Source organism: Rhododendron vialii, chromosome 7a (genome assembly GCF_030253575.1).
Source record: "Rhododendron vialii isolate Sample 1 chromosome 7a, ASM3025357v1".
Taxonomy (NCBI): Eukaryota; Viridiplantae; Streptophyta; class Magnoliopsida; order Ericales; family Ericaceae; genus Rhododendron; species Rhododendron vialii.
In genome coordinates this window covers 12,593,209-12,617,955 of record NC_080563.1, presented here as the reverse complement: position 1 = coordinate 12,617,955, position 24,747 = coordinate 12,593,209, and the positions used below count along the sequence as shown (strand labels likewise).

Here is a 24,747-nt window from a genome sequence, read left to right as displayed (position 1 = left end):
ATTTCATATTTTCAATCTCAAAAATAATGTAAATGAAAAATAAAATTTTGATTTTTTTTTTGCACCGTATAAAATATCTTGATAAGATCTATCAAACAAAATCTATATTTATAGAAAAATTATTTACGTAAATATATTATTTTTAAGCTTGAAATTAATTTTTTAAAAAACAAATATTTATTTAAGGTTCTGGAACGGGACCAGCATCCCTATTTAACTCGCTAAAAACGTTTATTTTGTGATAGCATGTGTTACAGATGTTGTTAGATGGATACTCCAAAGGGGGCCCCATTTGAGGTTGTTTAAGATACTCCATCCTTTGTTCGGTACCGGCGATTAGGGCTGCAAACGAGCCGAGTCGAGCCGAGTTTTGCCTTGCTCGAGCTCGGCTCGCCTTAGTTTTCCTTAGCTCGAGCTCGAATCGAGCTGAAATATGTGGGCTCGAACTCGGCTCGAATATATATTCAAAAGCTCGAGCTCGGCTCGGCTCGGCTCGGCTCGGCTCGAATAGCTCGTTCGGTACATGTATGGGTATTGGTATATGTATGTGTGTGTGTATATATATATATATATGTGTGTGTGTGTGTGTGTGTGTGTGTGTGTGTATATGTAAGCTCGAGCTCGGCTCGAATGGCTCGTTTGGTATATGTATGTACTGTATATGGCAGCTCACGAGCTCAACGAGCCGAGCATCAAGTGGCTCGAGCTCGGCTTGTTTATGAAATGAGTTGAAAATGTTGGCTCGAGCTCGTTCATTGCTTGATGAACCGAGTTCGAACGAGTCGTTAGCGAGCTGAGTCACGAGCCGCTCACGAGCGGCTCGGTTCGTTTGCAGCCCTACCGGCGATTCGAAATTTTGCCTTCGTCATTGGTAGTTTAAGTTTTTATTTTATTTCATTTTATTGTCATTCGTTAATTATTTTGTCTACGTCAGTGGTAGATTAAGTTTTTATTTTATTTTACTGTCATTCGTTAATTATTTTGCCTTTGTCACTGATAGATTAAGTTTTTATTTTATTTTATTTTATTGTCATTCGTTAATCTTAATCTAAACTATCTCAAAAGAATTGGGGGAGGGAACAAGTTTTACGGAGATCGAATCCTGTCTATATGCATAAAAGCATGTAAATGAGGCCAACTACACTTCACTCCACTTAAATGCTGTAGCCGGAAAAAAAGAAAAGAAAAAGGGGTAAGATTACCCTGATTTTTACACGAGTTTATTACACGTGTATTTCGAGGTGGGTCCAACCTACCAAATCCTTCCAGGGAAATGATACACCCACCGAAGCAATCCCCACCGCACCACCTACCGCACATCGTCGGGCCCACTCCGGCCACCGGACGACCAATCCGAACCATCCAAAAATTCTATAATAAAAAACCGAGTGGGCCTATGAGAGAATCAACGGTATCAAACGTGTGTAGGTGCTCGATCCAAACTTTCATTTTTAACGGCTCGAATCATCTAATTTTTGAAAGTTCGGATCGAGCACCTACACACGTCGGATGCCGTTGATTCTCGCGCAAGCTCACTCAGTTTTTTTTTATAGAATTTTTGGACGGTTCGGATTGGCCGTCCGGTAGCCGGAGTAGGCCCGGCGACGTGCGGTGAGGGTTACTTCGGTGGGTGTATCATTTCCCATCCTTCCATGGGGTCCAGCAGAAACAACCCCTCCACGCCCCAAGTGTCACTGCAAGCCGCCGAGCACCTATATAAAATCATTGAAATGCAATTGAGCGAGAGAGAGAGAGAGAGAGAGAGAGAATGGCCAAGTCGACAACAGCAGCAGAGGTGAAATCAATCTTCGTATACCCTATCAAATCATGCCGCGGCATCTCCGTTTCTCAAGCTCCCCTTGCTTCCACCGGTAAAGGAAAAACAAGCCCTTTTCTTTCCTATGTTCTAACTCATTCGACGAGGTCCAATTGTGCTCTCTTTTATGATTATTTTGTTGGTTATTCTCTGTTAATCTCATCAATGCTATCTTTCACGTTTGGTTTTTTTTATTTTATATCTATGACTATCCATACAAATCGGAAGATGATAACAACATTAATGTCTCGTTTGTTAAAAGTATTAGGTGAGTGAAATTTGTAAGGATATGAGATTTATAAATAAATGAGATTTGTATAGAGATGAAATTTGTAATTTGCATGGTTGTTTTGCTTGGGATTAGTTGATGGGATTTGTAAGAAGACATGATTGGAAATTTTTTTTCCCCCTTGCAAAACGGCAAAACCAAAATAAATCCAGCAACAAAAAAACAAACCCAGGACACACAAACCCCCCCCCCCCCCCCCCACACACACACACACCCCCACCCCTTCTCTCTCTCTCTCTCTCTCTCTCTCTAACTTTACTCTTCCTCTCAAACCCAACCGAAAAAGAGTAAAGCTACAGTCCCGACGGCCAAAATCCCGACGCCCCGTTAGGCACATTCCAGCCACCGGACGGCCCGGCCAATCCGAACCGTTCAAAAATTCTAAAAAAAAAAAAACCGAGTGGGCCCGGCACAAGAATAAATGGCATCCGACGTGTGTAGGTGGCCGATCCAAGTACTCTATTTTTGGCCGATCCAAACACAAAAATTGATTGTTTGGATTGGTCATCTACATCCGTCAGATGCCGTTTATTCCAACACGGGCCACTCGGTTTTTTTTATAGAATTTTTGGATGGCTTAGATCGGCCGTTCGGTGGCCGAAATGTGCCCGGCAGGGCGTCGGGATTCCGATCAGGATTTTGGATCGATAAGGGTAGACTTTCCGACCCAAAAAATACCCCAAACCAGTCTCACACCGGCAAAATCAACCAACACGTCTCACACCGGAAAAGTCAACCCCTCCGATCAACCTCCCTTCTCTCTCCAAATCCATCTCAACCACAGCATCATCTCTTCACTCTCTTCACGGGCCGAGCTCAAAGCCGCTGTCAGCGTCCGAGCTCTAGCGGCCATGGGAGGGGAACTGGAGCAGACCGGCAACTGGTATGGCTTGAGCAGGGAGGAAGGGGAGGGAGAGTTTGGTCATTGTAGTGTTAAGGGAAGGGATTGGACTGCGAATACCAAGTCCTTGGGGTATTGCTAATACCCCTATGGAGCTCACTGCTCATTCCAATGGAGTAATAATCCGGTTATCAAACAGGGGTTTGCTCATCCCAATGGAGTAATAATCCGGTTATCAAACAGGGGTTTGCTCATCCCAATGGAGTAATAATCCGGTTATCAAACAGGGGTTTGGGAGGTCCTTGGGATTGGTTGTCCAATCCTAAGACATAGTCCGGTTATCAAACGGGGCCTAAAAGAATTCACTTTAATGAAAGGATTCTATAAAAGCAAGTTTAGGGGAAAAAAAGAAGAAGAGAGGCTTAATGACTGTTTTGGTATACCAATTTAGCAAGTCGCTTAAGGTTATTTCTAAATCACAGTTGATACCATCTTAAAAAATGGGCTTAAAGCTGGAGAAATTTTAGTTCTTACAAGTTACGATCCAGATTGAATTTGTGACCTTAGTTGCATAATTTAGGGCTTCTACTCCTGCTCTCAATTCTCGCTTTGCGCTCGTGCTCTCACTCATTGTTCTTGTGAATTTTAGTAATTAATTTGGAATGTTCTTGAAAGGCACTTTCACGCTTGCGCTACCACTCACTCACGGACGCATGTGCTTTGTGTGTCCTAGTTTTTAACTGCTTATACATATGTATCAATATGCACTGATCTTACCGCTGCTACCATCGATGCCATCAACAACACCTCACTGCCTCCGCCCCTTTAGCACCTCCACTCTATCAAGTAATTACCACTCCTTCACTCCCACATGGCCACCACTACCACGCCGCCTCCATCACTGGACTAACCAGCACCATCACCCCTAACTCCACTGCCACCACCACCTCTCCACACCATCATCCCTCTCAAATCCACCACCCTCGCCTCCACCCCACCGTTATTGCCGTTTCCACCACCACACTTCCTCCTCCACTACACCAGCTTACCTTCGAGCCCGCTTATGCCACTACCACCACAGCAACCGCCCATCCACCTCCATGACACCTTTATTGTTATGACACCTCTATTGCCTCTACCACCACCCATATCGCCATAGCCACTACCCCACCACCATCTTCTCCACCTCTACCATACCACAAACACGACCAGTGCAATCACCACAATTGCCACCATACCACCACTATAACAAAAAAGAATTAAGAAAAAAGGAACAAATAACAATGGGAAGATTTCCGCTTCTCGTATATATTAGCTGTTATACTGTAATATAATTCTATTTTCGTTAAACAATTTCCACCTTAAGCAAATCAGCATCAAGTTCTCAATAGTCAATACTCAATTATCAGTGTTCTGTTTTATCAAACAGTGTCTTAGAAGCCGACTTATAAGCTTCTATTAGACTGTTCTAGAGTAAACTTGATTACTAGGTATCTAGCAAGCTTCCTATCCGCTGCACAGGCGGGGCACCCTTAGTACTTCATACATTTAGATCTAACAGGGCCTCAATGGCCAAGATGTAGTTTAAGAAGTTTCTACATGAAACATGATTCTGTATTCTCTTTGTTTGGATATACAGGATTTCGATGGGATCGACAATGGTTAGTTGTGAATTCAAAAGGCAGGGCGTATACTCAGCGAGTTGAACCCAAGCTTGCTCTGGTTCAAGTAGAGCTGCCAAATGAGGCATTCTCTGAGGGTTGGATACCTACAAAGAGCTCATATTTAGGTAAAAGCATGATTCAGTTTAACACAGTCAACTAAAATCTAAGCTGTGCTGCTATTTCATTATGTTTCATCACATGATTTTCATTTTTGGATCCAAAAGGTTTCTATTCACAGCAAAAAAAGATGATATACTAATGTTTTGATTGCAGAATTAGTCTTTTTTTCCTTTCATTTTACCTTATTCCATGTTCGATTGCTTGATCAATAAGTAGTTCACCTGGAACAACTTGTGCCAGATTTAAGCATTTATCTGTCAATTGGTTTAGTCTTTAAAAGATTTAATGTTGTCTATATATTATGACCTAATATACCTAATCAAGTTAAAGACATGGTCTAATTTATCCCCGTTATCATCCAAAGTTTTGTACAAGCTTTTATTCTTCCATCTTTTCTCGACAGTGGCGGTTTGTGAATGTTATCATTCCTTGTTTTCTTTCAGCTTGTGAATTCAAATGGAGGGTTGTTTGCTTTTCTTAGCTTAGACATATGGCTTACTTCGAAATAGCTTCATAGATATGATTATATTTTGACTAATGTTCATTTCCTCCTACAGTGATAAGGGCTCCAGGCATGGATGAGCTAAAGGTTCCCCTGAGTAAACCTAGTGAAATTGCTGATGGTGTCTCAGTGTGGGAGTGGTCTGGCTCTGCATTTGATGAAGGGAATGAAGCATCCAAATGGTTCTTGAATTATCTTGGGAAACCCAGTCGGCTAGTGCGTTTCAATGAAGGTACCACTCAACTTAGAACTGGTTATAACTGGTTATTGAACCTTATGCCTGCATTGTATAGCCTAGCCAGAACTGACATTGTGGTCCTGATGCTAAATGGAAGTTTAAGGGTAGCTTACTTCTCAAAGGGGTTTATGCACGCTAAATCATCTCATAGTCATGTTACAAAATATGGATGAACCGCTATACAAACATGAAACAATATGATGCTTAATATACAAATATTAAAAATGTGATATTGATCACTAGACATGTAATAGGGATCACTGTCTTTCTGTTGTTATTCCTTTATTATGCTACATCTATAGTACCTAATCATTAGACCAGAGGGAGTTCAGGAAACCTAACAGAACCATGACCCTCTTCCCCTTTCTCTGTCTCTCCTCGTTATTGCCCCAAGCAGCTCTCACCCTTTGTTGATTTTCGGATAACAATGTCAATCCTCAAAGTCCGAACGTCTAAAGGGATGATTTGGCCATGCTTTCATGGTTTGTATTGAACTATAAAGCAGAATAGAATAAGCTTCTACCCATCTTTACAAACTAGATTTTTGTTCTTGTTGACCCCATCTTAGGACAAAACAAAGCAATATTAGATCACTGTGCATGGCTCCTTCAATGGATTTCCATAGTTTTTGCTTTTAGCAAATTATGTTACGGAGCTCTATTTGGTGACTCTCACATGAATTTTTTGTTGGTTTCATGCAGAGACAGAGACCAGGGTTGTAGACCCTAATTATGTTCGCGGGCACAAAACTATGTTTTCAGACGGGTATCCATTTCTCCTGCTATCCCAGGTGAGGAATGCTGGAGTTAGGACTTCCAGGCTGTACAGGGATAATATACTCAAGGAGGGAGTTCGGGAAGAAAAAGAGAACAAAAACAATCTCAAACAATTCTTGCTAATAAAATACAGAATTCTGAAAATTTTATCTTTTACAGGAATCATTGAACGCGCTGAATAAGCTTCTCAAGGAGCCCTTGCCAATCAACCGTTTCAGACCCAAGTATATATTTGGACCATTTCTCATAATTTAGCAAGCATTGTACTCTACTCATGCATTAAGTAGGCTTCGTATAAAGCAATAACAGTAGTCAACCCCTAAGACATGCATTTAGACAATGGATATTAAGAAGGAAATGTAATGACACAGAAGCAAATGAAATAACGTTTGCCTTTTCACTTCAGTATCCTCTTTTTACCATTTCCTTTTCCTCCAAAAGTTCATCTTCTAAATCCATGAACCATAGAAAGGTCCTCTAAAAGTCTCAACATCTTATTCACAAAAAAAGAAAAAAGGATAAACTGAAAGGAAGCATACCATATTCAATTATTTAGCCCCATATGTCATACGTTACATATCCTTTTGCTCTACCACATTCAAGAAATTTCTTTTCTTGTCCTTTTATTGTTTCCATCGCTTGGTCCTCTTCATAATCAATATGGATAATGTGGACATAGTTTCAGATGTGTAACACTTTCAACTGAATGTCACAGCATCCTTGTTGATGGCTGCGAACCATTTTCTGAGGACCTATGGAACGAGATCAAGATTAACAGGTTTACATTTCACGGTGTCAAGCTATGCTCTCGCTGCAAGGTAAAAGGATATCCTTATCATCTTGTTGACAACTGATATTTTTTTCTTAAGCACTTTGCTAGGTTCCATTAAAAATTAGGTTGTCCTTACAGATGATTCTTTTTGGGGAATTTGTAAATCTTGTGGGTGTGGCCCTGTAGGATTTTCCCTATTAAGATATGAAGGCTTGATTTGTGTCTTGGAGTTCATTAAGCTGCAGACTTCAATCACTCAGATATATGATTTTCCCCATCTCAGGCGTATCACTATTTGCTCTATTATTTTTTCAGGTGCCCACAATTAATCAGGAAACCGCAATCCCAAGCTCCAAGTCTGAGCCAACTGTAACTCTTTCGATGTTTCGTTCAGATAAAGTTTTGCGCCCGACGAGAAAACAACAAGGCAAGGTGAGACATTATTCTGATCAAACATAATTTTCTTGGTCCATTCAAGGATTTTTGTCGAATCTATGTCCTTTATAATTCTTATTCCAGGTGTACTTCGGGCAAAATATGGTTTGCATGGACTCTGTTACTGATGGGAAGGGCAAAATGATTAAAGTGGGAGATCCTGTTTATGTCCACAAGGTGCATCCTTCCTGCGCTGATGCACCTGCTTGAACTCGTAACAGTACCCAACAAGACATATATAAAGACATAATAATAGTAACCTTACCCTGGTTAATGTTATGCCGCAAAATCATTACTGAATGTTCGAATAATTTCGTCTTGGGACCAGAAATTACTAAACCACCTGAACTGCCTGTTGGTTAGAAAGCTAAGTCCTGAGGAGGCCATAAGATATCCAGCTGCATATATGGTACAAATTTTCTTTGCAATGAACATGTTCTTTGCCATTTTGCCGTTTTGCGCTTAAGATCTCTGCCTAAAACTCAAACCCAATCCAACCCAAACCAATTAATGTAAGTGAGAATCTCTGAGGAGGGTAACGAATGCAGGTGGAGAAGTTTGGATCTTCTTTCCAAATCTGTGTCCTAATGGCTGTCCTTCCTTTTGTGGCGAATAGCTTATCCACCAGCTTTGCGCAACACAAAAAGGATAGAACAGATACTGAGATCTGATTTGAGTTGAAAGCTATGATGAACTAACCTTAACCATTGAAGTATGCATATGCATCTATTTACGGTAGATTATTCAAGTTCAGAAATGATCTAATGGTCACTCTTTGGGATGGTGTATAGGGGCACAATTGTGATTCAGATGAAAATTCCCCCTGCAATTGTGGGGGCGGATTCCAAGTTTACGGTTTACCCTACTTCAAAAAAGAAAAATAAAAACAAGAGGAGAATCCAACATCATGGAAAAAAAAAAGGTTTTATATTTGTTATACGGGAAAAATAAATAAAAGAATTCACATCAACTACTGCTTAATATCTTCACCCTTTCTAGATATTGCTGTATGAAAAGGAAATCAGAGGCTGAAAATTTTGTAATTTCATTTCGACATTGTAAAGTACAAACATCTGTATACTCCTAAAACAAAGACAAAATGGCATCTCCAGCCTTGTGAAATCATTTTTTCAGCCCCTCAAGTTTCTTTCTAAGAAAGCCGATAACCAAAAAAAAAGGTTTCTTGGTTTCTTTCCAAGAAACCTTCTCTTTTGCAAAAAAAAAAAACTCAAGCGCCAGAAAAGAAATTCACAAAAGTTATTCCAAGAACTCCCTTTCTTCATCTTCAAAAAGCTCCGCCATGCAACTAGAAACACGTCATAGTGATCTCTCTTCGACAAAAGGAACAGAAAAAATTACCGATGAAAGGTCATGTCTAGGATTTCCAAGCCTTGCGCATTTTATTTGCAACATATCTAACTCCATGAACAGCACCAATAGTCAGGAGACCAGATACTGCTTGCCTGGCACTTGAAACCATAACCCTACACCTCACAATCTTCCGCATGCATTCTGCTGCTGCTTCTCTTGAAGGAATCGCAAGTTCATGTGTGACTTGACCTGCTCCCATTCCCATATCGAGTCAGCAAATTCAGCATTTTGAGGAAAAAAAAAAAAAAAGAAAGAAAAAGAAGACGACCCCAGAACTATAAGGGGGTAAGTATAATGTTAGAAATATGCCAACTACGCAATGCTTATCGCACTTATGACTGAAATAACTGTTCAAATTCATCTATAAATGCTGGATCAAATCTCCAAATCCCAAAGGTCATACCAGATTCACTCAGCTGTGTCTTATTCCCCAACTTTAATGCCATATCACTTCTGATAGCCGAAGGAAGACGAGAAACAAGGGAGGAAGCTGCAGATAAACCACAATCCTGGTTTTGCGAGGTTGAAACACATCAGCTATAGGAGTGAAGTTGATAACGAGCATGCATGCCAGATACCATTTGAATACCATAGAACTTAAATTTCAGTGAGGATTAATCATGACTCTTGCCCAGGTGCTAAAAGATGAAAAATATCTTTCATTGACATAAGGAAGACACTGGTCGTAACACACCTAGCCAAAATAAGAAAAATGCACTTGTTTGCCAATGTAATCAGTTGCACAAAGAGATTATAACAAAGTGAAAATAGCTTTACGAGGCCTGAACACTGCACAACCTGAGAAAAGATTGCATGCATATTTAAGCAGCATGTTGTGAACATGTCGGATCAGCAATTAAATTGTACTACTATTCTAATACATACCCAAGATGAAAAGGGGTAATTACACTTTATCTGCTAAATGTTTCGCAGTTTATCTGCTAGTTGTTTGGCCCAAAAACACATAATCCCCGTGGTTTAGAAGTTGACAAATAATCTCAATTAGTTTGACTTAGTATATCACCTCTTGTCATGCATCACTATTCTATTTCAACAGATCTACGAGGACGAATGCACTCCAAAATGAGTTTGGAAATAGTAGGCAGGAGATGGGGGGGAGGGAATTCTCAATTCTCCTAACTTGAACAGGTTAACAATCCAGAACTTTCTGCGCATCACCTTGTCGCACAAACAACGCAAATATACATACAGGCATTTCATATGTATGTACACACATGCACGCACGTGCAATCACACAGAGAGAGAGAGAGAGAGACCCGCATTACCAAGGTTGGAATTAGTCAGCCTGTCACATTGAGACGAAGGTGAAAGGGAAGAAAAAGAAACGTTTGGAGAAGGCTATTAAAGCGATCTAGAAACTCTGAAGTGGTTAAAGCACAAAATCTCATGCCAAAACTATGCCCAACTCAAGCTAGTCAATAATTTCACACTTCATTAATCCAAGCCAAAAGAGGGTTGTGGTCACTTCTGAACCAAATGAAGGTAACAAGTTTCTGGCTTTAGCCAGTGACCTACTTATGATCACGGTGGTAATTAGGTTTATCCAATGAAAAATAAGCATTAGCTGAAACCATCTTCCTAAATCTTGTAATATGATGCTCATGCTAGTTAACATCTTCATGACTAATGGTCAGATTGGGCTGGAGGAACTGAAGGTTCCTGTTTATACATATAATGTGTGAAATTCATGCCCAAGTTACTAGGCCAATGATGAGGAAATAAGAAAAGCAGCTTTGCTTATAGGACTTGTCAGTACAAACCTGAGAAACATTTATTTGGTTACCAACAGATGAAGTGAATATCAGCAAATCCTTGGTTGCAAATTCTTCAAGAAATGGCTTATACATTGATTGGAATAATGTAAATTGCCCTTGTACAATCTTGTTCACCTGTAGCAAGTAAAGTAGATGGCAAACATACAATAAACGAATGCAAGGGCTAATTTTGGCTGTTGGCCATGGGTACATATATCTTTATTCTTTTGCGCAATAGCCAATTGGCTCACCTTATGCTTGTCCTCTGCAAAGAACATTCTCAAGTCCCCCATGTATGAGAGACTGCATATCGTGGCATAAAGATTTTCCTGCAGAATAAATCAAACTCTCTAACCAGTGTAAAGAATATATATATTGTAACCACAAGTCTTGAGAATGGCAAGAAGCAAACCTCTGAGAATCTAGATGGAGAAAGCAGCAGAGCAGCAGAGGTTGCAGCCCTCAAATTAACAGAGTTTATATTTCCTATATCCAAGTTATCCACAAGTACACGAACCTAGAGGAGCGGAAATAGAGAAGATGAAGAATAACATCTGTGGCAACAGGAAACAATTAACAGCAGAATAACTTAGACAAAGTATGACAGCGCACCACAAAATGGGGGATAAGATAACTTCTTTTGTTCCAGCTGTGGGTTATATCACCCTGATGCTCTTTAAAATAATCACTTGTTCAAAAACAAAGAAAGAAAAGATGCCAAAGAATCAACTCGAAGTCTCAAATGAAAGAAGGGCAATGAAGAATCCTACACATCCCTCCTGACATCTACAAAGGCTAACCCTAAAAGTAATCTTCCAATCCTCGCAATCATTTTTTCTGACGCCGCTCCATATTCACCATGATAAAAAAATATGCCAACTCAGCAGATAAGATAACGAAAACTGGTCATAGACTTCTTCTATTCACCTCATTCATGCCATGTTTTTTAAATAACAAGATTAGAAACACCCATATAAAGATGAGAAATAGGCGTTCTAGGGAAGACATACAGGTTTTTGTAGACGACCACTCAAATAGAACCTCTCCCAATTTAGTATGTCCCGTATTAAGTCATCCATCCGAACCACTCCGTACTTGTACATCTGTCAAATAATGCATAAAGGTGAAAGTGAAACATTTCAAGGAGAAAGTGAAAAACCCAGCATGCAAGGGTAGAAATGGTTGGATTGCGAGTACCTTGTCCTTCCAAGTAACAAATGGGTTGAAGTGCACCCCAACACCAATTTCATCAGCAACTTCAGTAATCTGACATAACCAACCAAATATAGAATCATCATCACTAGGAGGAACTACATCCTTTTACTTCTTGAAGACCAAAGGAAAGCAAAAAATAAAGAAAGAATGTAAACCAGGGGTAGAGAAAAAAACCAGCTTTGCACCACCGAGGTGTACCATCCATGAGGCATAGTGATCTCGGTTAATTTTCATATTCTGGGTCATGAAAGGGGAACAAAAATTAGAATCTATGCAAATTTTAGATGTTCTCTTTTATGCAGAAGAGGTCAAACACGAAACATATGGGGAAAGAAGAGGGGAAAAAAATCTGGAAGGGGTTGTGACTTGCGATTCAACACTTGCCTCAGTATGCCATTGCAAAGGATCTGCTACACCAAGAATATAATCAACCATCGATGACTAAAGCAGAAAGGCACACGATAAAAAGAACAAGCAGAATAAGCTATGCAATATAAAAGAAAAAGAAAAAGAAATCTCTTCAAGAACTTATAAAAGGTATAGGAAAAGGTTTACCTTATCAGTATTGTTTGGATGGAGAGCTGAGCCATACACACAACAGAACTCTACAGGGGGAAGAACTTTGAGCAGTGCCGCAATCTCGAGTTTCTTTTCAGTTTCCATTGCTGCACTTGCATCCAAGCACGCTAGATCACACTAAACCGAATTAGTGGGTGAAAGTTATGCACCATAATACGCCGCACGATAATTATAAAGAAAAAAGCACATTTTGGACAACAAATGCACATTAATTAGGAAAGTTAAAACCACAAATTGGATAACACACAGCAACATACAAACTTCAGCAACATGTTAAAGCATCTGGGAACGAAATATTTAAGCGGCAGTCAAACTAAAAAACTAGAAGACTATCTTAAAGAAGAATCGAAAAGTGATATTTGTTTTGTAGGAACAGAAGTAATCAAATAAATCCATCAAACCCAACTAATAAAAAGGTTCAATAAACACAAATCTGATCAAGAATCACAATGGATATTCTAATTCCCAGACGGTAATAAGTTCGAGCCCGTAGCCATTAACGGAAACCCTCAATGAAGTTTGTCATAATCCATATAAACACAGAGGGAGGTAGAGACAGACTAGAGAGTCGAGCATACCTGGTGCTGGAGGGGGAGGGGGAGGGAGAGAGAGGGGCAAAATATTTCGGTTTGACAAATAAAATACTGGAGGCGGGGGCGCTGCTGTCCTGGCCGAGCGGGGCCTGTTCTGGTCTTGCTTTGATGATCGAAAAAGTTCATCATGTTGAGCTCGTCAAGTAGAATAAGTGTTCTATAAATCAACTCGATCGGATATTATTAAGTGTCTTATTAGAATACATATAAGTTGCCAATAATAGGTTCCAGTGGATTTGATCCAGTGTTTCGGATCCATTCTTTTCAAAATAAAATTGTTCCGTTCAGGCAAATGATATCTGATGAAACTAATTTTTGGTATATTTTTACTCAACGAGCTATACGAAGTGAATATTTTCGATCATCGAAGCGAGACTGGAATGGGCCTGCTCAGTTGGGACAGCATACTACTACCCCTTAAAGGGACGGCAGCTCTCCCACCTCCTAAAATACTAGGGATTTCAATCTCGACTGAACCAATGAGTACTCGAACAGGAACTCTACGAAGTGAATATTTTCAATCATCGAAACAAGACCGGAATGGGCCCTGCTAAGTTGGGACAGCATGCTACTACCCCTTAGAGGAACGGCAGCTCTTCCACCTCCTAAAATACTAGGGATTTCAATCTCGATCGAACCGATGAGTACTCGAACAGTAATTGTATTTTGATAACCGAATGGGTTCAGTTTGGTTGTGGTTCATGAGATATCCGAACCGATTCGTAACTGAACCGAACCGAAACTATGTAATTACAAAATTACCCCTTCATATCAATCAATATTACACAGTTTTAGGGTTCGGTCTCCAGTCTGAAGATTGTGAAGAGAGCAGCGCTATAAGGCGAAGTCGAACTGAGATCTGCGGTTCTCTCTCTCTCTCTCTCTCTCTGTTCATCTCAATTTATCTCTTATCGTCTCTGTTTTCTAGGTTTGAAGCAGTGGCTTGAAGCACTCTCGACTCTCTCCTGTCCTTCCGTCAACTTCTTCCCTCCTTTCGACGGTATCTCTCTCTCTCTCTCTCTCTCTCTCTCTCTCTCGTAGTATCTCCCGAAATGCCCTTAGGTTTTCCCTCTCTCTCTCTCTCTTATAGTCTTTGCGGACAGATTAAGAATTTGCGTAAATCTTATTGCTTTACGGGTTTCCTTAATGGTTTCTTGTGATTATGAAAGTGAGATTTTGTTATGTATTTTTCAACAGGAAGCCTCGTGCTCTTGTTTTGCTTTTTTTTTTTTTCTTTTCTCTCTCGCTCTATGACAGCTACCATATTGGGATTGTTTCTGTTATCCCGACCCCCGATGCTCTCCTCTTGATTACAACACTCTAACTCGGCTTCTCATCAATTCTTGGAAATTTTCCGACCGCGTTTACCTTGATCCAAGCCTCTCTCTCTCTCTCTCTCTCTCTAAAGGAGAGTGAAATTGGTGCTCCGCTAAATCTCTACGCTTTCTAATTTTGGTGCCACTACTTGTAGTTTTGGATTTACTAGTTTCTGAGACTGACGAGTTAGGTTTTTCTTTTTTTGTTTACGAACTTATAGGATTGTTATAACAGTATCCAAAGTACGGACCTATTTGTTTCCTTTTAATTTTGTACTTTCCTTTTAATTGTGCATACCGATGCTCGACTATCAATGAAGGAAGCATGATAATGTGTACATAATTGAATTGGGTCTCTAGGCCTATCCTCTCTTATGCTACTCGGATTTGATTTGGGGGCATGGTTCCGCAACAAAATAGGTATAGGGGGCACTGTTTCAGTGGTATTTTGAGAGCAGCCACTTTGTGCATATTGCCAAAGGTTAGGTCTGTCTCCAATCCTTCCCCTCCCATACCCCCAATGATTGGGGTCTACATGGGTTCTGTTGTTGTTGCATCTGATCTAACTGTGGATACAAGAATGTCATGTCCTGCCCACAGTTCTAAAAGTTAGTCGCCCAGGCGCCTCTTTTCTGCCTGGTTAGAACCTAGCGATTTTAGTGCATTGTCTGTCTTCTTCTTTTTTTTGCTAAGCGGTATACATCAACCGGAGTTAGGGGGTAGTTAGTAAGTTAGTCCACATGCGGTCCAAAGGCTGTCCATAGACTTGAACCACAAACTCCCCTGACGGGGCTCAAACCTCAGCCTGCTACAAGGACTAGGAAATACCATTGGGCTACAAGCCCTTCAACAGACCAGGAACCCTGGCTTGTCCATTTTCGATTTTGCATGTTTAGTTTGTCTTGAAGAATGAAGATGTAACTTTACCTCCACCTACTTTCTTTTTGAGCTTGGTGTTTTTTAGTAGTACCAAAATCTGGAATCAATGAACTTGTAAAGCCATGACTTCAAATGCATCACGTGTATAATTTTTCCGAACAAAGTAAATTCCGTCAATTTGAAGTCCTTCAAAGTACCGAGTGTATCCAAATGGTCGATTTGATATGAATAGACATTTGAAATCCCTAAGTGTTTGAATAACCGGGTATCCAAATGGAGCCTTTTAATGTTATTGTTCAGAATTTGTTGCTTGTAAATTTGACTAGTTTGGCGTCCTTAAAAGATGTAAAATTTCTAATTGTTCTTTGGTGTCTGTCCAAATGCAGCATTGGGTAGGTATGATAAAGTATCACCTAGTAGCCTAAAGGTATTCATTCCAAGTTTGGAAAACATTTCACAAACTTAGCTGGAACATTAGAAATGTCAAAAGGATTTGAGTATGTAAGAAAATCTCATGTTTGGGTATCTGTCAAAAGAACTCATGTTTGGGTTTGTTTTGTACAATTTTGACATCTTTCCGGGAAAAAACATAAATTTTTTGGAATTGCAATAATGTTTCTTTTGGGTGTTCCGGGAAACAGAAATGTTTCTGCTGTTTGATGGAAACAAAACAAAATTTTGTTCCTTCCTCAAATAGTCACTTGATAGAAAAGTGCACTCTCACTAAAACTAAATTTGTGTAGTTTCTTGGATGCAGAATATTTGGTTATGAATTTTATGTATATCAGTATGTATATCTAGCTTTGAGCCCTCAAACTATTTTAAATCATTGTTCCTGTTACTCGGTGTTTCTTGTTGATTGTTGTGTTGTTCAGTGCATGCACCCATTATCAAGAACAATAATCTTCAACGTAAATTTTTTTTCCCGTGAATAATCTGCCAAGGTTCCTGTGTTTTATGTTAGAAGTCTCGAAGGTATGACAGCCGTACAACAATCTTCTCCCCAGAAGGTCGTCTCTACCAAGTTGAATATGCTATGGAAGCAATTGGGAATGCTGGGACTGCTATTGGGATACCATCCAAAGATGGGGTTGTTCTAGTTGGAGAAAAGAAAGTCACTTCCAAGCTTCTTCAGACCACGTTGCATGTGCCTTGTTGGAATCATGTCCGACGCAAACATTCTAATCAACACAGCCAGGGTCCAGGCCCAGCGATATACTTTTTCTTACCAAGAGCCTATGCCAGTTGAACAGCTAGTTCAGTCTCTATGTGACACCAAACAAGGATACACTCAGTTTGGCGGGCTTCGTCCGTTTGGTGTTTCATTTCTATTTGCCGGTTGGGATTGAACTACAGTTCCAGCTTTACATGAGCGACCCAAGTGGAAACTATGGTGGTTGGAAAGCTGCAGCAATCGGTGCAAACAACCAGGGGGTTCAGTCAATGCTCAAGCAGGATTACAAGGATGAGATCACAAGGGAAGAGGCGGTACAACTGGCACTCAAGGTGCTAAGCAAGACTATGGACAGCACTAGTCTTACTTCTGATAAGCTTGAACTAGCTGAGGTTTTCGTCTCTTCTGGGAAAGTTAAGTACCAGGTGAGCTCTTCAGATTCCCTTAGCAAGTTGTTAGTGAAGTTTGGGTTGACCCAACCAGCTGCTGAGGCATCTTAAATTACTATCTCGATTCAGACCTAGCCTTATGGACTGTCTGACCTAGGTTTATGGGCTACTCTGATGGCTCATGGATTATGATTTCGCAAAACGTATGCGGGATAATTTATGTTGGTATCAATATGCTTGTTTTTGTTTATGTCTTGAACCTCTGTTGGGTGTACTTTCAAATATTTGACATCATCAAATCAGACTCTTCAGGGCTTATTTGCAGTTTTCTCATATTTTTTTTCTTCTGTTTGAGCTATCTTTAGTTGGCAATCTGGCATGCTTTATCTTGCAATGATAACAAGTATATCTTTTGGTTGGAAATCAAGTATTCCTTATCTTTATACGAACATGGTATGCTTCATTCTTAAATAGAAATTCAAACTCTTCTGTACTTAGAGAAATTATGCTGCATACCTGGTTCTATCGTCAATTTCAAATATTGCATAACACAACTGACATCAATCGTAAATGGTGCTCTTGCTTTTCAGCCTCTTGTCTTTTCTAATTTAGATGATGGTCGATGAGCGGCTGACAGAATCATGGTTACGAACTAGTGGTTATTGTGAACCCTTGCAAAAACTTGTACTCAAGTAGTTATTTCTGTAAGATACTTCATTTTTCCGTTTGGTTCTTTATCAGTTCAGATGGTCCTTGACTTACGACTTCAGAGTCTGTCATTTTGTTCCTTGTACCCATGTGTTTTCTGTTGCATCCCCGATACAGAAATTTGGACTTGCTGAACAGTTCTTGGAAAGCCATTGGAGAGAGAGAGAGAGAGAGAGAGAGATGATTGTGCTTGCAAAGCGATTGGAGGATGAAGCTTTTCTTGTAATATAAGTACTGTTTCGAAGCTGACTTAGAAAGTGGCTTGAGCATTATTAGCATTGGTATTCTAGTAGGAGTATTTTGCTTGACTTGTTTACAACTCTATATATGAAAGAGGGTTGGATTGTTGACCTCCGTTTTCCCTGGTGCTCACAGGAGGGAAAATAACAGTCCACACATCAGCAAGTATTGAACTCTAACAGAACCCGAGATTAGTCGAGATAGTTTACCTCCTCTGCCCACGAAGTATATGAAGCGACGGAGGTGTGCTTTTGTGCTTCGAACTAAATTTTACGGGCTGAATGCTCGCTAAGGGACTACAACCTTTCGATTTTAGGACTTCCAATAGTCTTGGGTAATTTGGTTTTCTCCTACTCAATCTTGCTATATAATGAGCTTCTTTTTTTCTGTTTGAGCTCTGGTTTTTAGCAAATCACACGCAGTCGAAGATCATGTTAAGTTGTATTTGGAATAGGAATTTTGATTTGGATAGTGTTGAGGTAAAGAGACAAGCATAGAGTGTTCCAGCACTGCCCAATATTTTTCCTGACAATAGAGGTAAAGTTAATGGACTATCGAGTAGAGAAACCAGATAGAAAATATAAGGGTGAGCAGGGACAGAATTGGTTCGAGGTGTAGTGAATAAAAAATCAAGCTACTCTTAATTCTTGCGGATATCTTTCGTTGATAACAAGGGAATAAAATCAAGGAAAATGATATTGACACTCAAAAAATTGATGCATGCACTCCAAAATCAGTGTAATTCCAAAGCCACTTTCCTTTATTTTTTGGAATGCCTGCATCAATTTTTGGAGTGTCAATATCATTTCTCTAAAACCAATACATCAAAAAAAAAAAAAAAAAGAATTATCTTGCGGATAGAAGGTTATGAAAAGTAATCAAACTTTTTATAAAACTGGACTAATCCAAATCATTTTAACATACGAAGATTGTAAATCATTTGTAGCATTCAAAAGTTGGATGAAATAATTAAATAAAAACATATACTAGTTTACAACGAAATCCATTCCAACGTCATCAAACTGTCACTAAAATTCACTATAGGCACTAGTCGACTTTTAAAAAGTTTACTCCCATAAAATACAAGTACAAAAAAAAATTCATACTATATGTTTATATAATTACTTTTATTGATATCTATTCGCTTTCAGATTGATCTTGAACAGAAACAATTAATATAAATTAACTCATAGAACCAAATCACTTAATTCCCGTAATGAATGGTTCTTTTCTCACCTCCATAAAACAAATAGGGAGAGATTATCGGGCCGGCCCACTTTTTTGAAAACCTGAATCATATTCTATTCTACTACTCCGTTCATTCCATTTTAGTTGTTCATTTTCGTTTTTCGTGTTGTTCTTTCAACGCTTATATCTCTCAATTTATATTATTTTTTATAATTTTAAAAATTTTGTATTATAAATCTAATCGAGAACTATCAAATAAGATCTATATTGCATATTTTTAAAGATTTGTATTGAAAAATATAAACGTTGAAAGAACGACACGAAAAACGAAAATGAATAACTAGAATGGGACGGAAAGAGTACTACTTATTCTGACTGCCAAAACCACAGCGAAGGGAGCAGACCAAACCACGGTTTCTTGCTCACCAGGAAATTAAAAAGACCACAGTTTTCCTCAACTCTTCTTATTTCTTCTTTCACCCTTCATCTTTTCGTGTATTGTTTATCCACCCTAGCCTAAACTTTGAATCGAACTCGTCCTCATAAACAGTTGAATTCTATGCATATCCATCCCTTTTGTTTAGTCATCGACTCTCCCTCAAGCAAATCCTGGTTGGGGTTGATTAAGCTCACTAATGGAGGACTACATTCGACTTGTGTTCGCAGTTTCTTCCAAGTATACATAGTTACATGTTTATTTTAGTAAAACGGTAAACTTTCTTTTTCAAGACAAACTAACTACAATCACCTGTAAAATATATTTGGTAGGTAGAGGCGATGTTTTTTTTTTATTTGATGGACAAAAGTAAGTATTATTAAAATAATTAGATTAGCACATTAGAAGTAGAGTTGAGCTCCTGAGCTATTTTTCATGGCACCTAAGTACACACCTGATTCAATTTGGCCTTTTAGAAAGTAGAGACGATGTTATGTGCCAATCACAATTTTAAGTCACTAAATTTTCTTTCATGCAAATTAATAATTTACGCCTGATACTCATACACAAATGAGAAAGTAAATAAGCATTCTTGCGTTTTCATAGTAATCAATAAGAAAAATCTCTTACCTGTTACATCTCGTATGCAAGTTAATTGTACTTGTTTTTACAAATAGTTTGTAATGTTGCCTCTCTTCCTTGACCGGACCCATTTATCATGACTTTTGCTTGTTTCAGAAAGACCCAGTACACCAAAAAGTAAAGAAAATTGTAAAGAAATCAGGATCAAGATGTGTTTCTAGACAAAAGCAACTTAAGGAGAAGGTAATCAATTCGTAAATTGGAAGTAGAGGTGAAGATGATCAGAGAAGAAAAATATTTAGAAAATAAAAGAAGAAGGAAATGGAGGCCAAAAAGTAGAATAACGAAAGTACAAGGATATATTTGCAAGCATTGATCCATAGAAATCTTAAAACATGGGACGACTGTGGAAGTACTAACAACTAAACTAGTACTAATACTGAAGCTAAAGATTTGGTAGCAGATCAAAAGAAAAGAAAAAAAAGGCTAAAGAAAGATCAAGCAAAGCTCGGCTACAAATGGCGTTTTGACCGAACCAAAGCAGATTCCCATCCATTTGAGCTTCTGGGTATGTTCGAAATCCTCAATACCTTTGTGGGTTTTTCTATATCTGTTAAAATTGTGCTTCTTTTATTCGGATTGTTGGAATTCGAGTTAATCCAAGCAATCTGATGAGAAACATGCATCTCTCTCTCTCTCTCTCTCTCTCTCTCTCTCTCTCTCTCTCTCTCTCTCTCTCTCTCATGCGGTTGTGCTGATGATGAATTACTGGTGACCTTTCTATTTCAATGGTTTGGATCTGTTGTTTTTCCATTTTTATGAGGCAGTGCACAGATTACAAACATTCATTTTTCTCTTCTGTAAAAATTGACATGGAAATAAAATGGAACGATGTCTTTGTGGGCAAGGCCCGCCAGCTGCTTGAATTTGAGTTTCTACATTTTGGTACATGTGTATCAGATATGGTGAAATGAAAATCAATTAAGCTCGTGTTCTTGAGTTCTGATTAATTAGTCTGTCATAGTGTTTGATGGACGTAGAAAAACGGTCACGATTCACGAATACAACCTTTAAGTTAGATTTGATGGTTGATGAGCAATTTTCGCTGTTGGGCATGCTCTATCCAATAGTCAACTACTTGTAAATGCAGTCTTCAGTGGTAAAGATTTTACGATGTACTGTAGTTCTACTTAGTAATGATTTTGGTCAATTTAGTAGCCTAAGATGATGGCTTTTGATTCCAGAAGTTGGATTTTTTCCGGTGACTAGCTTAGTACTGCTTTCTAACTTTCTTGACCCACTAGAGCATCCACACCCATAAATGTCAATTTGTCATTGCCATTCTCATTTTTTGGCAATAAATTGTGTCATTTTGCCAAAAGAATGGCAAAGGTTTTACACCCTTGATTAGTGGAATGTAAACCACTAATCAATTTATTGTTTAAGGCACAACAATTAGCTGAAACTGAAAGTAACATTCAGGTTGGGAAATCTTTGTTTCCTTGAGATATCAACAAAGCATTTTATAACGCACATTGAATTCTTGATGCATGAGGTATTGCTCTTATAATGGGTGTGGTTGTTCTTTGCATCAGTCGGTGTGCTTGCAACCTTCCTCAAGAACTTGGATTTAAGTGATATATCAAACTCGCCCGAGATCATATCTGTGATCTAGAACACAAGAAACTGCAGCAGAACCATCTTTCAACATGGCTTTATTAGCAAAATTACGCTGTATCACAGTGGATGTTACTGGTACACTCCTTGCTTACAAAGGGGAACTTGGGGACTACTATTGTATGGCTGCCAAATCTGTTGGATTGCCTTGTCCTGATTACAAACGTGTGCACGAGGGCTTTAAACTTGCATACTCCAATATGGCAAAGAATCATCCATGTTTTGGTCATCGGGACAAAATGCCCAATATTGTTTGGTGGAAGACTTGCGTGAGAGACTCCTTTATCAGGGTAAGATATATTAATTGATCATGTTTCCTTGCATTCCCTGCCTTTTTCTCTAATGAGACCTTTGGGCTGTGTTTAAATCACGAATTATTGGAGGGATATATCGAGGGTAAGGAAATGACAGGAAAACAGAAGACGTGAATTTAACACAATCACTTTCATTATCTTCCTTATGTTTTCCTTTCCTCTGAATATTGCCACATGGATCCATCATCCAAACACAACCTTATCATTTCCAAGGAATGAATGATTGTTGATCTTGAATTCTTGACAGGCAGGGTACGATTATGATGAGGACACATTTGAGAAGGTATTCAAGCGCATATATGCAATGTTCGGTTCATCTGCACCTTATACTATCTTTCCGGATTCTCAACCATTCCTAAGATGGGCTCGTAAAAACGGTCTCAAAGTAGGGATAGTTAGTAACTCCGAATACCGTTATCAGGAGGTGATTCTTCCTGCTTTGGGTTTGAATCAGGTAATATTAAAGTAGAACGATCTCATTGAAACTTCTACTTTGTTGGTTTCTTTTGTACCGCTAAGCGCCTGAAATTGTGGTAATATCTTGTGATTTTGTATTTAGGGAACCGAGTGGGACTTTGGTGTGTTCTCTGGTATTGAAGGTGTGGAAAAGCCAAACCCTAAGATATACGAGATTGCGTTGCAGAAGGCCGGAAACGTTGCACCAGAAGAAGCCCTACACATTGGAGACAGCATGAGGAAGGACTATCTGCCGGCAAAAAGTGTGGGGATGCATGCATTGTTGTTGGATAGGTTTAAGACTCCAGATGCCAATGATTGGAGAAAATCAGGTGCACCTGTTCTAGATGACCTAGTGGCTGCACAGGAATGGCTTACTTCTGAAAATCGGACTTGCTAATGAGTTTTGCAGGCATTTCTTAAATGCTGAATATGTACTGATACGATGGAAAAGATATCCATTGTATCATAGTCAAAAAATGTTAATTGATTCTGGTCCACAGACATAAGCATTACATGTTTTTCTAGTATATCTCTCTCTCTCTCTCTCTCTCTCTCTCTCTCTCTCTCTCTCTCTCTCTCTCTCTCTCATTATTGTTGTAAAATGAGCAATCTTTCTTTACCTATTGACTATCTTTCTCTTTCGTGTTGACGAGATCGTTCGCGCTAATCAATGTGTCCTACTAAGGTTGCTATTTGAATTTATAACATCAACATTGGTTTAGATATCAATGCTACGGGATTGAAGTTAGATTGTCAGTTGTCGTAAATTGCAAATCAATTTTCAATGAGCTTACTTGAACGCACACGGTGCTAGAGACTCCTCTGGATGTTATTGAACTTTGAAGTGACAAACATCCACGACATGCCTAAAACTTGAGACTTCTTTTTGATAACCCAAGTTGTCTGTCGTTCCCTAGTGAGAGCCCCATTCGCGTCTCAAGGGGTGGGCCAATGATTAATTTTCAGCTCTACTCTGGAGGGTGCCATCTCGTGCGGTACTCATGGGGCTTATCCCCTATAACTATACGTAGTTAGTTTTATTGGAGTGCAATCAAAATATTAAATTTACCGCTCATACTGTTAGATCACCAATTATTTCATGAGACTTTCTAGAATACAATAAGGAGGTAATGTAAATGCTCAGGCAAATGCTCTTCATGACATTGAATATATTCAATCTCAGGGAGATGTAATCTAACCATTACATTTGAAGGCGAAGGTTTATCATCTCTATGGTACTAACACTTCCCCTCGCGCGTTATCCCATTTTCCTCGCGTGTTATCCCATTTTGAAGAAGTAAAAAAGTTTGTATATTCCGATGAAATGAGCACAACAATCTGCATCTAAACAAAATGACTGGATGATCTAATCAAACAACCTAATAAAGGCAAGTGAAGTGGAGTGGAGTTGATGTCTCCTTTATACTTACATGCATATGGTTAGGGTTTGATTCTCATAAGCACTTATTTTCCTCCCCAAGTCTTCTAATCTAAAGTTTTAAAACCTGCTAAAATTTTAGCGCATATGCTTTTTGAGTACATTGTACAAGAAACCTTTGACTTGGATACTCTCCTTGGGTAAAAAGATCACATACAAAATTAACCGATTCTAAGTAGTAAGGGCCCCACCCATAATGGCAATAAAAACATCTCACAACTTGAGAAAGAATTACAGACAGTCCCCTAAACCATATACAAGGTTTGTGAATATTACCCATTCTCTATGGGTCACAGTTTCCTAGCTTTGACTATAAAAAAAATCAACTTAACCAAATATAGGGACTTCTCATCAATCTAATTCTTAGGTAATGTTTCTCACCTTTTAGGTCGGAGTTGGATCCTGTCAAGTTTGGTCCATTTTTATCATCCGAGCCGTCCAAAACAAAAGGTGGGAGTCGGATCCTGTCAAATTTGGTCCATTTTTTTCATTTGAGCCGTCCAAAAGTGTTTTGGAAGGTTCAGATTTGTTTGTGTAAATTTTTATTAAGAAATATTCTAAACACCCCGAACAAATCTGAACCAAGTTGCACACCAACTGCTAGTGCAGTTGATAGTCTCCCCCTCCGTGGAGTCCTCGGTTCGAGCCTCACGAGGGACGGGCTTTGGGGGTTAGGGCTATGAATATCCTCTGGAGTCGGTCTGAACCCCCAATGCTAACTCTAACACCCCATTAACCCTGCTAATAAAAAAAAAAACAGGTTTAACACTATGGGGTCGTATATGGTTTTTCCAGTTTGACACAATTTAGCATTTGGACCATCTGTATGCGTAAGAATTATACCTAAGCCCTTTCAAGTCACGTATTTTACTAGTTTTTTGGGGGAATTTTTGTTAGTGTCCATTCTATACGTTTCTCGACCGAATAAGAAATGGACAATGGTCCCACCCAGCGTTGTTAT

The 24,747-nt window shown here is 39.2% G+C and overlaps 3 protein-coding genes, 1 non-coding gene and 1 pseudogene across 8 annotated transcripts; 4 read left to right on the top strand and 1 right to left on the bottom strand.

Moving 5' to 3' along the window:
- The first annotated feature begins 1,672 nt into the window (after positions 1-1,672).
- Positions 1,673-7,906, top strand: LOC131333955 (uncharacterized). Of its 2 annotated transcripts, XM_058368803.1 has the most exons (8): positions 1,673-1,871; positions 4,586-4,735; positions 5,288-5,464; positions 6,172-6,260; positions 6,406-6,470; positions 6,962-7,064; positions 7,334-7,450; positions 7,538-7,906. In XM_058368803.1, exons 1-8 carry the CDS (start codon positions 1,769-1,771, stop codon positions 7,661-7,663), a joined length of 930 nt encoding a protein of 309 aa, XP_058224786.1. In that variant the 5' UTR covers positions 1,673-1,768; the 3' UTR covers positions 7,664-7,906. The 2 variants fall into 2 exon arrangements, with proteins under 2 accessions (XP_058224786.1, XP_058224787.1); XM_058368804.1 differs by lacking the exon at positions 4,586-4,735 and having other exon boundaries at positions 1,727-1,871.
- A 573-nt stretch (positions 7,907-8,479) lies between these two features.
- LOC131333954 (uncharacterized) lies at positions 8,480-13,043 on the bottom strand. 4 transcript variants are annotated; one of them, XM_058368799.1, is made up of 11 exons: positions 12,972-13,043; positions 12,370-12,510; positions 12,199-12,255; positions 11,989-12,051; positions 11,797-11,865; positions 11,610-11,702; positions 11,012-11,116; positions 10,851-10,928; positions 10,606-10,734; positions 9,228-9,333; positions 8,480-9,013 (listed from the first exon to the last, which is right to left on the bottom strand). In XM_058368799.1, the coding sequence occupies exons 2-11, from the start codon at positions 12,475-12,477 to the stop codon at positions 8,829-8,831; spliced, it is 993 nt and encodes a 330-aa protein (XP_058224782.1). In that variant the 5' UTR covers positions 12,478-12,510; positions 12,972-13,043; the 3' UTR covers positions 8,480-8,828. The 4 variants fall into 4 exon arrangements, with proteins under 4 accessions (XP_058224782.1, XP_058224785.1, XP_058224783.1 ...); XM_058368802.1 differs by lacking the exon at positions 12,972-13,043 and having other exon boundaries at positions 11,970-12,051; positions 12,199-12,221; positions 12,370-12,965; XM_058368800.1 differs by lacking the exon at positions 12,972-13,043 and having other exon boundaries at positions 12,199-12,221; positions 12,370-12,965.
- An 877-nt stretch (positions 13,044-13,920) lies between these two features.
- Positions 13,921-16,874, top strand: LOC131333959 (proteasome subunit alpha type-4-like; annotated as a pseudogene).
- Positions 14,615-14,721, top strand: LOC131334944 (small nucleolar RNA snoR100). The gene has a single exon (XR_009202345.1). It is a non-coding gene; the product is annotated as a small nucleolar RNA snoR100 (small nucleolar RNA).
- Positions 16,875-20,307: 3,433 nt separating the features above from the next.
- LOC131333956 (uncharacterized) lies at positions 20,308-23,015 on the top strand. Its single transcript, XM_058368805.1, has 4 exons — positions 20,308-20,466; positions 21,494-21,865; positions 22,137-22,343; positions 22,449-23,015. The coding sequence occupies exons 2-4, from the start codon at positions 21,608-21,610 to the stop codon at positions 22,743-22,745; spliced, it is 762 nt and encodes a 253-aa protein (XP_058224788.1). The 5' UTR covers positions 20,308-20,466; positions 21,494-21,607; the 3' UTR covers positions 22,746-23,015.
- Positions 23,016-24,747: the final 1,732 nt, after the last annotated feature.

Excerpts from the sequence above, each read along its gene's own strand:
- LOC131333955 (XM_058368803.1), top strand. The coding sequence starts at position 1,769 with ATGGCCAAGTCGACAACAGCAGCAGAGGTGAAATCAATCTTCGTATAC. Across the intron at positions 1,872-4,585 it reads AGCTCCCCTTGCTTCCACCG|GATTTCGATGGGATCGACAA; the intron begins GTAAAGGAAAAA and ends TTGGATATACAG. Across the intron at positions 6,471-6,961 it reads ATCAACCGTTTCAGACCCAA|CATCCTTGTTGATGGCTGCG; the intron begins GTATATATTTGG and ends TGAATGTCACAG.
- LOC131333954 (XM_058368799.1), bottom strand. The coding sequence starts at position 12,477 with ATGGAAACTGAAAAGAAACTCGAGATTGCGGCACTGCTCAAAGTTCTT. Across the intron at positions 11,703-11,796 it reads TTGTTACTTGGAAGGACAAG|ATGTACAAGTACGGAGTGGT; the intron begins GTACTCGCAATC and ends ATTATTTGACAG. Across the intron at positions 9,334-10,605 it reads ACCAAATAAATGTTTCTCAG|GATTGTGGTTTATCTGCAGC; the intron begins GTTTGTACTGAC and ends TCGCAAAACCAG.
- LOC131333956 (XM_058368805.1), top strand. The coding sequence starts at position 21,608 with ATGGCTTTATTAGCAAAATTACGCTGTATCACAGTGGATGTTACTGGT. Across the intron at positions 21,866-22,136 it reads TGAGAGACTCCTTTATCAGG|GCAGGGTACGATTATGATGA; the intron begins GTAAGATATATT and ends AATTCTTGACAG. Across the intron at positions 22,344-22,448 it reads CTGCTTTGGGTTTGAATCAG|GGAACCGAGTGGGACTTTGG; the intron begins GTAATATTAAAG and ends TTTTGTATTTAG.